The sequence below is a fragment of the Balaenoptera ricei genome, chromosome 3 (assembly GCF_028023285.1).
Source record: "Balaenoptera ricei isolate mBalRic1 chromosome 3, mBalRic1.hap2, whole genome shotgun sequence".
NCBI classification, from domain to species: Eukaryota; Metazoa; Chordata; class Mammalia; order Artiodactyla; family Balaenopteridae; genus Balaenoptera; species Balaenoptera ricei.
In genome coordinates, this window is record NC_082641.1 from 149,895,407 (window position 1) to 149,908,177 (window position 12,771).

Sequence of the window (12,771 nt, forward strand, 5' to 3'; positions counted from 1 at the left end):
CCTATTTGTACCAGAAGGTATTTTCCTCATGCCATGTTATTTCTGCCTTGGCGCCTTTTCTTATGTTGTTTCTCTAGCCTGGAATGCTGTCCTTTTAATCTTCTATTCAAATAAAAGTGTAGCTTAAGTTTAATTACCTATATAAATCAATCAATTCTCCTTCCCTTTCTCTGTCCTTCACTCCATCCCTCCCTCTCTCTTTCCTTCCTTGCTAACTCCCCTTCAGAAAGCTTTATTGAGGTATAATTTATATACCATTAAGTTAACTTGTTTTAAGTGTACAATTTTTGATTTTTAGTAAATTTACAGAGTTGTGTGAACATTTCCATCATCCCTCCCAAAATCCCCATGCTGATTTACAGTTAGTCCTGCTCCCATACCACCAACCTCTAAGATGTTTTCTGCCTGTATAGATGGACCTTCTGTGGATATTTCATATAAATAAAATCTTATCATGTGTAGTTTTTTTACGTCTGACTTCTTTCACTTAGCAAAATGTTTTTGAGGTTCATCCATGTTGTAGCATGTGTCAGTATTTCATTTTTTTAATTATAGAATAATATTCCCTTGTATAGATGTGTGACATTTTGTTATCCATTCACCACCTGATGGACATATGGGTTGTTTTTGCTTTTTGGCCACTGTGAATAATGCTGCCATGAACATTGACTTACAAGTCTTTGTGTGGATATACGTTTTCATTTCTCTTGAGTAGATACCTAGGAGTGAAATTGCTGGGTCATAGGTAAGTTTATGCTTAACTTTTAAAAAAACTGCCCAACTATGTTTCAAAGTGCCTATACCATTTTGCGTTCTCAGCAGCAATGTGTGAACGTTGCAGTTTCTCCACATCTTCACCTCATAAGTCTTACCTTGATCTTCTTGTGGTAGTTTCTTTTTGTCTGTCTCTCCAAATATTTTATAAGCTAGCTCTCAAGGCATAGATTATAGCTCAAATTTTTGTGTTCACAGCATTTGGAATTGTTTCCATCAAAGCATTTGTAGTTAAATGTTGAGGTATTTACCTTCTCTTCACTTTTTTTCCGAATAACATGCTAGTCTTTGGGACCAAAGTAGAGATTGAGTCTTTCCCCTTTTCTTTTATATTCTTTTTGTATGTTTTCTGATAGACTTTGCGGCATATTTTTACTTGACTTCAATTAATCAGCCAAAAATATTTCATATTAAATTTCTATAATGTGTAATACCTAAAGTTTCAGTCTAATGATAGTAAACTCCAAAAGACTGTCTACAAGTTTGGACTTAGTAGAGTTTTTGAATTACTAATTATTACTAAAATATATGGTTTGACCGGTATTTGAAAGCAGGAAACAAACAAACTCAAACAAAAACAACCTGACTCAAAGTCCCAGTTTGGCCACTGTGACAAGTTGTTTCACCTCTTTGACCTTGATATTTTTTTGCCTAGGAAACAGAATAATAGTGATAGTAATATAGTAGCAATATCTTCATATTGCTGTGAGAGCTGCATAAAGCTTTTTTTCTGGGAAGCACTTTTAATTTCTAACTTGTTTCATAAATGCTAAATATTGTTGTTATCATATGGGCATTTGACACTCAAAGAGCCTCTAGTGCAAAGCTTTCCAAGTTTCTGTTAACTTTTGTCGGGGACTTTTTGCAGCTGTTTATTTCATTCTCCCATGTGTCTTTCTGAACATTTCATTTTCTTCTTGGTATGGCTTTTCCCTATTATCTTGGGCTGGTGATGATGAGATTGCTGTTGTTTTACTTGATTGTTATCATTGGCTCTTGCTTATTAAACTGGAACACTATTATAGGTCATGTAATAAGCATAACGTGAGAATATTTTATGTAAAACATTCAACTAAAGTAACAGAAATACAGTCTGTTAAATTTTTTTGCCTTAGATAATAAACTTATTAGCTAGTATCTTTGCTCAGGGAGTTTGGGAAGGTGTGCTTAAGGTACCTAGCTTAAATGTGAAACTTGGTTTTTCTCCTGTTTTGTTGTTTTATTATTTTTGAGATTACCCTCCCAGTGGTTACCACTACCTACATATAGATTCCTCACATTCCCTCCAGGTTAAAATTTTTCAAGATACTAAAAATAAAAATAATAGAAGTAAATAAACCAGATTTTCTTTTATGTTCAGGAGGCAGTGTCATTTTCATAAGTTTTGTTATTGAAATAAAAGATTACATGTAATGAAGCTTAAGAGAACCATATTACTTTAATCCATAGCAGAAACCTCTTTCAGATTTATCTTAATGCTAGGAAAATCTGTGCTTTTTAATATTATTTTTATTTGTATAACTGTGTATTTTTAATGTTAATAAAAATTAAGGTTGAAATGTGCTAGTCGTGAGAACTTTTCTTTTTTATATCAAGGTTCTCATTACAGTTGTCAAGAACAGCTGTTGAAAGTGTTCTTGGATTTTGGGATTGTTTCCATTAAAGCTATTTTTAGTTAAATAGTGAAGTATTAATATTTACTTTTTCTTCACTCTTTTCCCAAATGGTATGCTGACCTTCGGGGCCAAAGTAGAAATGGAATCTTTTCCCTTTAAAACATTTTTTTCTTCTGTTTTTCTGATAGACTTTTGTGGCCCATTTGTTACCTCAGTCACTCCTCCATTGGGAAGCTCATAGCTGAATTTGCTACCCACTTTTCATGATTTGGGTATATTAACTTTATTCCAGGCTTTACTCTTCTGTTCGTACTTTCTTTAACTTATGTACTTATTTTATCACATTATATTATTTGTATTTTTTTCTGCCACTTAAACAGCCATATAGTGTGTAGTCAGTTTTGCTATAACATGACATATGTATTCCTAAAAGTGACTATGCTGTGCAGTGATATGTAGTAAAACCACAGGGCTTATGAGAGAAGTGGGATTATGGAAATAAAATTGAAACATTTTGTCAGTGACACATTAAAAAAAGGATAGAAATCTAATAAAAGATATGGTAGAGTTTTACACATGTTAAATGGTTAAGAAATACTAAATAGTAGAATAAATACAGCATTTTATGTTGAAGAAGACCTGAAGTTTGTGGAAGGGGACCCACTTCAACAAATAACTCACAAATAACTCATTAAGTGTTGAAATTTGTGAGTTACTATGAAGGTAGAAGGAAGGTGATCGGAAATAGGATGGAAATTGTAACACCAAAAGGGATGAGTCTGATAACACATGAGATGAACTGAAATAGCTAGTAGATATATGCATTTTGAGTATGGCTTGGTTCGTTTGGCTTGGTTGCCATTTTCCTTATTCACCTAGTGTTTCTTTCTAAATGAAATTATGCAAAAATGAAAGTGACATTCGCATTATACTCATATTATCCCCTAATATATCAATTGAATTGGAACAAATTTGCTTTTTCCAAATAACCCTTATAGGAGAACTGATTGTATAAATAAGTACATATCTTGGAGAAAGGGATTAACTTTTTGTCAAAGAATGTGTTGTCATCACTACCTGTTTTTACATTATTCACTTTAAGTTACTGAAAAGTCCAAATGATCACAATATTTTTTTTACAGGAAACTACATTCTTAATTATGTGGCATCACAACCCAAGCTGGCTCCCTTTGTCATCCAAGCTCTACTTCAAGTCATTGCTAAAATTACTAAATTGGGGTGGTTTGAGGTTCAGAAAGACCAGTTTGTCTTCAGAGAAATTATTGCTGATGTGAAGAAGTTTCTTCAGGTAAGAAGGCATTATTACATTATAAGAATATCAGTAGTTGTTTTTTTGGTTTAGAAAACTGCTTTTCTTAAAGTTGTATGGTTTGTTTTGTGGCTATCAGAACCATATTAATTATGGTTTATTATTTATCCTCTGGAGCCTGTATTTTTTATTGCCAGGAAAAGAGGATCATGTCATATAACTTCCAAACCAGAAGAATGCAAATTATAATGTTTTATAATTTCAAAAATATATGTTGTCATTTCTAACCACGTGTGTCTATGTATTGCATATATGCAAAACATGTATATAATGTTTTTCATGTATTATCTAATTTAATGCTAATTACATCTCTGTGAAGGGAATTACATTTTGTAAATGAGAAGACTGAGGCTTAGAAAAGTTAGGTAATTTGTATAGGATTGCATAGTGATCTAGTAAAGCATAGCACTCGTACTTCAACAGGTTTTCTAACTTAAGATATATATATTTAAAAATTTTTTTACATTATACCACATTGAGTCATACTAAATTCTCAAGAATGTTTTTAACCTAAATGATTAAAGTTATAACATACTCACATTTAACTTACACAAATTCAGGTATTTGGACTAAAAAAAAAAAAAAGAAAGAAAAGAAAAAAGAAAAGCAAGAGGACACTAATTTAAACTGTGCCAGTGATTCCACTTGCCATTCCACATAGTATTTTGTGTTGTGGGGTGTGATATGGGAAACTTAAATCTGCTCTTTTCTGTTCCTGTATGCCTCTTAGGATGACCACCATGCCCTGCTCAGTATGATTCAGATATTTAAAGATACATACTTTTTCATGCAAGTGTTATCCCTAATCGCAGGAAAAGTACTTTAGTTGGTGGTCTGCTGAAGAAGCAGTGATCTGTTACAGTTCTCAAGGAAAAACTGGCAGTTTGGATTAATAGATGTTCAGTGTTGGTTTATTGGCAATTAGGGGGCTATTTGGACTTTCTGAGATGTTATTGCTTATACAGTAACTGTCAGATTTAATCCCTATGTAAGATGTAACTCCATCATACATTGTAATGCTAGAAACCTCAGAATATGAAACACTAGACTATACTGCTTCTCTTTTATTCGTATTGTTAAAATCCTGGTTAACAAATATTTGATTATCTAAAATATCACAAGAATAAGTGTATTTTTAGCCCTGAGGAGATCTGCTGTGGGACAGAGGGATAGTTTATTCAGTGACATATGAGTTTCTCACTTTATAGTTGTGCATATAATTTTGACTAACACAATAGCACCCCTCTCTTGTCATTTACTAAGATTGTACACAGCTCATCAAGAATCATTAGTGTAAATAAGAATAGATTTCAGAGTTCTTTTAAAATAAAATCAAGGTTGAAAACTGAATGAAATGAAATCATTCTTGTTGGCTAAGATTTCTCAAGCTCCCTTTTCAATGGCTGATAAGTTGAGCTTAAGTTGGGCTTTAGTGTGCTTTTGTCAGTTTTGGAAGACCAGAAGAAACAGAAAATGTTTTATCTTCAAAGTTTATTACAGTATCACAAAAAAAGCACTTGCTTTCTGGGTATATGACTTAACCTAACCTTGAGTCATGAGAAAGACAGCTGACTTAGTGTTTTAGTACTCTAAAATAGTACCGCATGGTTCCTTTGGGTAATAACAGCTTCTGTGAATTTTGTACTAAAAATTATTTTAAGTTTGTTAAATTTTTAATGGCCTGAAATTTTGTATATCTTCTTTTCTCTGTTATTGTAACCTTATTGCTGCCACACTTCTAACATTTACATGCCTCATTTCTACATACATACCCAGGAGATACTACTATCATCTAGGACAGTGCTATTCAGATTGCTGGTTCACAGCAAGATAAGGAGTTTATGTCAGAATGTAAATCAACATGGTGCTTCCATCATCAAGAGAGACTTGCTATGAAAAAAATGCCAGCTGAACTAAACAGTGTACTTAGTGACTTATCTGTTTTATATTTTGGTGCAATCTCTTGTCATGGACCAGTATCAAACCATTCTCAGATTAGAATCAAATTTGCAGACTACCAGCAGATTCATGGACTAACAGTTGGTCAGGGAATGACACGTTAAGGAGCATTGGTCTGGTTTACACAGAAGATGGATGCTTCAGTAATGTGAAATCTGTAGTTTATCATAGAGTTCCGATTGTCCTAAAGGGCCATAAAGAGTTAAAATGCAAAAATTGGACTTCCCTGTTGGGGCAGTGGTTAAGAATCTGCCTGCCAACGCAGGGGATATGGGTTCGATCCCTGGTCCGGGAAGATCCCACATGCCACGGAGCAACTAAGCCCGTGCACCACAACTACTGAGCCTGTGCTCTAGAGTCCACGTGCTGCAACTACTGAGCCCACGTGCCGCAACCACTGAAGCCCGCGCGCCTAGAGCCCATGCTGCACAACAAGAGGAGCCACCGCAATGAAAAGCCCGCACACCGCAACGAAGAGTAGCCCCTGCTCGGCGCAGCTAGAGAAAGCCCACGCACAGCAACGAAGACCCAGTGCAGTCAAAAAAAAAAAAGCAAAAATTATGGATGTTTCTTTTATTTTTTTATTCTGAGATAATTTGAATTTAATTACACCTAGTGACCCATTGTTAGTGGAATTCTGTGATAGTTAGAAGGAATGACCAGCTATAAAATTAAGGCTTGAAAAAAGTGTATCATCTGTATTCCTTTTTAAAAATTATTATACTGTAATTGGATGTTAGATTTTTTTATTTTCATACTTCCAGTGTGATTTTGCAGTTGGGTAATTTGTTAGTAATGTGCATATAAAATCTGAATTTTGATTTGAAGGAAGTTATTGAGATTAAATTGGAAGCTGATTACATTAAAGCATCATACTGTATTGATAGTCATGTATTTACCCAGTGCATTGGGCAGTTCACAAGCCTTCATTACAGATCCATAGTAAATGCATATACATGCACTATTAAATAATATTAAAAAAGCCTAAGTGATCTTATCTGGTGTTAGGTTGAGGGATTTAAATTAGTTCCTAAGTTATTAATTATTTACTGAATGCATCTATCTTCAAGCAAATTTACAGAGCTAAAAATTGTTTTTTGTTCTTTCTTATTTGTGTTCTTATGAAAAGGATTAAACTACACTCCTGTATTTTGAGGTTTAGTTTATTGTAAGTCCTACGTGCTGAAAACATTTTATAGGGTATCATGAAGTTCTAAGGTAGGTGAGCTTTTTTCCCACTCAACTCTATACCTAAATTTATCCTTCAAAAAAATGAACTTGACATTATTTTTATTTGTGGACCTCATAGTGATTTTTCTATATATTTTAATAGATCTATTTTAAGAAAATGTGATGTTTCAGTATTTAATTACTTGTAAATGTTACCTGGTTTACACATTAAGAACCAATCATTTGTCTCCATTTAGGCTAAACTTGGTTTTTTCTCCAAAGGGTACTGTGGAACACTGCATAATTGGAGTAATAATCCTCTCAGAATTGACTCAGGAAATGAACCTGGTAAGCCTTTCCATCTAATGGTGACATGAAGTTTGCTAAGTAATGTCATTTCTTTGATGTAAAATCTTTGTGTGGCTTAAAACTCTGAATAAGCAAGTCTTTTTTTTGGGGGGGGGGTGTCTATTTTATTGGTGGGATAATTAAGTATTGGAATACTTTTATTGTTACTGAAAATGACAGTAACAATATAAAGTACTGCAAAGAACAAGAAATTAGACATGGTCCTCTCTCCATGGCAATTGGAGAACCATCCTTTTATCCTCTGTGTATATAGTAATATACTAATCATAAAAATAAATTATATGCAAAAGTGGAACAAGCCTTTATTTGCTTACACATAAAAGACAAGCAGTTTAGCAGTTTGGTGAATTGATTCTCAATAATGGATACACAGCATGACTCAACAAAGAACAGGCTACTTGTTAGCATGGGTTTCACCCATACAAGGAGAGTTTGCAGAAGCTATGCTTCCCCCCAACCAGCGCCTTTAGGAACTCAGCAGCTGAGCACATCCTCACCTGCTCCTGTTCATTTTTGTATTTAACATGGTTCTAAACAGAACAAAAGCAGAAGTTGGGTTTTACATGGAGTAATGTTATAATAAAGGGGAATGTATTGTTTATATTTAAGAACTTTTATCTTTTTTTAAAAATTGAAGTACAGTTGGCATACAATATTATATTAGTTTCAAGTGTATAACATAATGATTTGACATTTATACATATATATATATGAATTGATCACCACGTAAGTCTAGTAACCATCTGTCACCATACAAAGTTATTAAAATATTATTGACTATATTCCTCATGCTGTACATTATATCCCCGAGACTTATTTATTTTATAACTGGAAGTTTGTACCCCTTAATCCTCTTCACCTATTTCATCCAGCCCCCATCCCCCTCCTCTCTGGCAACCACCAGTTTGTTCTCTGTATCTGTGAGTCTTTCTGTTTTGTTTTCTAGATTTCACATATAAGTGAAATCAGATGGTATTTGTCTTTCTCTATCTGACTCATTTTATTTAGCATAATACCTTCTAGGTCCACCCATGTTATTGCAGACAGCATGATTTCATTCTTTTTTAATGCCTGAGTAATTCCATTGTGTGTATTTATACTACATACTCTATTCATTGATCTATTGATAGACACTTAGGTAGCTTCCATATCTTGGCTATTGTAATTGATGTTGCAGTGAACATAGGGGTGCATATATCTTTTTGAATTAGTGTTTTTGTTTTCTTTGGGTAAATACCCAGAAGTGGAATTGCTGGATCATATGGTAGTGCTATTGGGTTCGCCAAAAAGTTCGTTCGGGTTTTTCCACGGAAAAACCCGAACGAACTTTTTGCCCCAAAAAAAAAAACTTACGGAAAAACCCAAACAAACTTTTTGCCCAACCCAATATTTTTAATTTTTTGAGGACCTTCCATACTATTTTCCATAGCAGCCATACTAATTTACATTCCCACCAACAGTGCACAAGGGTTCCCTTTTTGCCACATCCTTGCCAATACTTATTTGTTGTCTATTTAATAATAGCCATTCTGAAAGATGTGAGGTGATATCTCACTGTGGTTTTGAGTTGCATTTCCCTGAGGATTAGTGATTTTGAACATCTTTTCATGCATCTGTTGGCCATCCGTGTGTCTTCCTTAGAAAAATGTCTATTCAGGTCCTCTGCCTATTTTTTATTCAGATTTTTTTTTGATACTGAGGGTAGGGAAGTTTTCAGCAATTATGGCTTCAAATACATTCTGTGCTCTTTTCTTTCTCTCTTCTCCTTCTGGGACCCCTATAATAATGCAAATGTTAGTACGCTTGTTGTTGTCTTAGAGGTCCCTTAAGCTATCCTCATTTTTTAAAAATTCTTTTTTCTTTTTGCAGTTACAGTTGGGTTATTTTGACTACCCTGTCTTCCAGATTGCTGATCCATTCCTTTGCTTCCTCTAGTCTGCTGTTGATTCCCTCTAGTATATTTTTCATTTCAGTTATTGTATTCTTCAGTTCTGATTGGTTCTTTTTTATATTTTCTATTTCTTTGTTGAAGTTCTCACTGAGTTCATCCATTTGTCTCCTGATTTTGGTGAGCATCTTTATCGCTTACTTTGAACTCTTTATCTGGTAAGTTGCTTATCTGCATTTTGTTTAGTTCCTTTCCTGGGGTTTTGTCTCATTCTTTCAATTGGAAGGTATTCCTTTGCCTCCTCATTTTGTCTGACTCTCTGTGTTTGTTTCTGTGTAGTAGGTGTATCAGCTACATCTCCTGGTCTTCAAACAGTGGTCTTAACATAAAAGGTGTTCTGTGGGGCCCGGTGGTACCATCTCCCTGGTCACCAGAGCCGGGTGCTCCAGGTGCTCCTCCTCCTTTGTGTGGGCTGCCTGTGCCCTCCTGTTGTGGTTGGGCCAAGATTGCTGCAGGCGTACTGGTTGTCGGGGCTGGTCCTCGCCCAGCTGGCTGAGAGGTCTGGCTCTGAGTGCTGCAGGTGGGCTGATGTGCTGATCTGTGGTTTTCTCGTTGCCTCCTCTCAGGAAGCACATGATTTGATTTGTTACGTCACTAATGATGTTCACTTTGGTCACTTGACTAAGATGGTCTCTACCAGGCTTCTCCAACTGTACATTGATTCTTTCCCCCTTTGTAAATAATGAGTATTTTGTGGGCAGGTAGTTTAAGACTCTGAAAATACCTTATTCCTCATTAAACTTTTAATTTATTCATTTATTATTTCTATCAGTTTGGATTCCTGGTTTCTAACTTTGTTTAATAGGTTATAGTTTGTTACTTACAGTATATTTTGATGCCCAAATTTTCCCAAATTTGGCCATTAGGAACCCTTTCAGGCTAGCATCTCTGTTCATTTGACATTTATTCACCATCCTTTGAATATTTTCTTACTTTTCTGTCACAAGATGTTCCACGCTTATCTTGTGTAGAACTAGGTACCGTTTGAAAAAAGCTTCAAGCTCTGAAGTGTGATTTTGACTTTGTATGGTAAAAAATACATGGCTTCTGTGGAGACATTTTTACTTAGCCTAATTTTAGAGCATTAACAATTTCAACTAGCATTTCTTAAGTACTTCTGAACCAGGCAATAGGGAGATCTACAATGCATAATGAAAATCAAACATTATAATTGTCAAATGTGAGCCAGGTAAATTCATGTAGGGTCAACAACAGGATGTATCTTCTAAGAAAAAGATCTAAACTTGAGGTTTCTTAAAAGTTTAGAATTACATGTTATCATGCTTTTGTAGAAGCTAAGTCTAGTGTTCCTGCAGTATATTCAATATATAATCATCAAGAAGTAAAATATTCTTTGCCTACATGGTAGAGACATAGTTATGCAGTAGAAAATGGATGTATAATCCCTCTTCTCAAAAAAATTGGATATCTAAATAAGTAACCCAAGTAGAATAAGCATGTATGCCTTGAAGATAACTCTGAAATAAGACCTGGATTTGTGTTTTAGCTCTATTGCCTACTGCTTTGTCCAAACTTCTTAATGTCTTTAAACTTACATATCACTATCTGTAAAGCAATCATGACACTTTCCTTGGGTCTTATTAAGATTAGATAAGTTACTAGCACAGGTCCTAGTACATACAAGTGCTCAATAAACCCAAGGTTCTTCCCTCAGTGTTATAGATATGGTGTGCCTGTGAGCTTTAATTTTCTCTTATGTGAAAAGAGAATAATATATATCTCACAGGTTAGTTTTGAGGATTTAGTGAAATAATATGTGAATATTATTATTATTAATTAATATATATTAATATATAATAATAATATATATGTAATATGCATTATTATTATATATTAATATATATAAGTTGAGATTATAATGCTATATGCTATTATTAATTTGTATTAAGGAGAAATTTTTATATATTGAGGGAAACTGAAGAGACAGACCAATTGAAGGAGAGAGAGATGGCCGTTTGATTTAAAAGAAGGGGGGAATGCTGGAAATGCTAACTTGGATCTTACATAGTAGGTAGAGATTCCAGTAACTGCTTTCTGTAATCACTTTGGGCTTCTGTTATGTTTCATGTTTCTATAACTAAATGTGGCATTTAAGTATAATATGATGGAGCTTAGGAAGTATCAGATAATTTTGATCTCACTACTTTTTTCAAGTCTATAAATATCAGGAAGGAAAATGGTTTATTTTCATCTTTCAGATACCAAAAGGAATGCTATAGCCGCTGTAGCCTGTGGTATTAATAATTGTTTGGGTATCAGATTTCAGCTTTGTTTTCTGTTTCCTAGTGATAAATGGAAATATTAATGGTACTAATAGTATAGTTTTTGCCATATTGTATTTTAGATTAGAGGCTCAAGGACTAGTCTTAGTAAACTTATTCTTAAAAATTATTTATTATTAACTAATAAAATATTCAGGGGGAATATACTATTGCTTATGTAATAAATCAAATTTCTGATTATTTATAATTTCTGCCTTGGTTTTTTTTTTTTTTAGAATATCAAAATACATGAATCAGTGACATATCTGATATATATATAGAAATATCACTTTCATATAGAAGAATCTTCTGTAACTGATTCAGTTTGCTGATTCACAGAAAGTTAGAATTTGAGGATTATCTCAGAGATTTCCCATTTTATAGGTGGAGCCTGAGGAACAGGGAAGCTATTACTTGCCTAATGCGAAATGTGATGCATGACTCAGGAGTTGACAGTATCTATCTATTATTTTATAATCTGTGTTTATATTGCCTCTGAAAGTATGATCAATTCTGCTTTTCAATTTTGGCATCAGTATAGTTTGTAGAGAGAGCACTGAATTAAAACAGTACAGAAACTTGGGTTCTAGTCATGGCTCTGCCATTATTAGCTCTTTGAGTAACCGTAAACAAATCACTTATACTAGTAGATTTTTAAAAGCTGTTTTAGCTCTATACTTTATGATTCTTTAATCATTATTTTCATTCCTTTTCTTACATAGTAAATTTTTGCTTTGCTGTTTGGTAAGTCTGGTTAAATAAATTCATCTTGAACTTTCTAGGTCGATTATTCTAGACCTTCAGCAAAACACAGGAAAATAGCTACCTCATTTCGTGACACTTCTCTTAAAGACATTTTAGTGCTAGCATGCTCTCTTCTAAAAGAGGTAAGTTACTTAATAATTCAGCATCCTGTTTCAGAAGAATTTCAGATGAATTCCCCTGTGCCCATTTAATTTAAGTACAAATTAATTTGCACAAATCTGTAAGCGGTTCCAAAAAATTCACTTTTATTTAGTCGGGATATAATAAAGTAAGATCCAAAGGGAATTTAGTAACTTGTCTTTAGACAGTAGTTTCATTATCTTCCTACTGTAGATTACTTATTGCAGAAGCTAATTAAGACTTAATTTCTATATTGCCCTGCCCATATTTTAATGGGGTGCAGATGAACAATGAAATGATGGCAAGTTTTCCTAATTCATCATTGATCAATATTTTTTCAGAGTTGAGCCAAGATAGTTGACTTTAATAATTTCTTTAGGAAATAATATTTTCCCGTTTGCTACTTAGTGCCCTATTGAACATTAGGGATAGTATGAT

General features: G+C 33.9%; 1 protein-coding gene across 4 annotated transcripts in view; it reads left to right on the forward strand.

The window, feature by feature from the left end:
* The window catches only part of RANBP17 (RAN binding protein 17), a 322,665-nt gene that overhangs the window by 19,279 nt on the left and 290,615 nt on the right, over positions 1-12,771 (forward strand). For 3 of the 4 annotated variants that reach the window (XR_009502445.1, XM_059917663.1, XM_059917664.1), the window contains 4 exons: positions 3,533-3,699; positions 7,132-7,197; positions 9,251-9,286; positions 12,231-12,335. Coding sequence is in view for 3 of the 4 variants with exons in the window: in XM_059917663.1 (XP_059773646.1) it covers positions 3,533-3,699; positions 7,132-7,197; positions 9,251-9,286; positions 12,231-12,335 (374 nt within the window). In the remaining variant the exon portion in view is untranslated. The remainder of the gene's footprint in view (positions 1-3,532; positions 3,700-7,131; positions 7,198-9,250; positions 9,287-12,230; positions 12,336-12,771) is intronic. The other variant, XM_059917665.1, reaches the window with a different exon arrangement.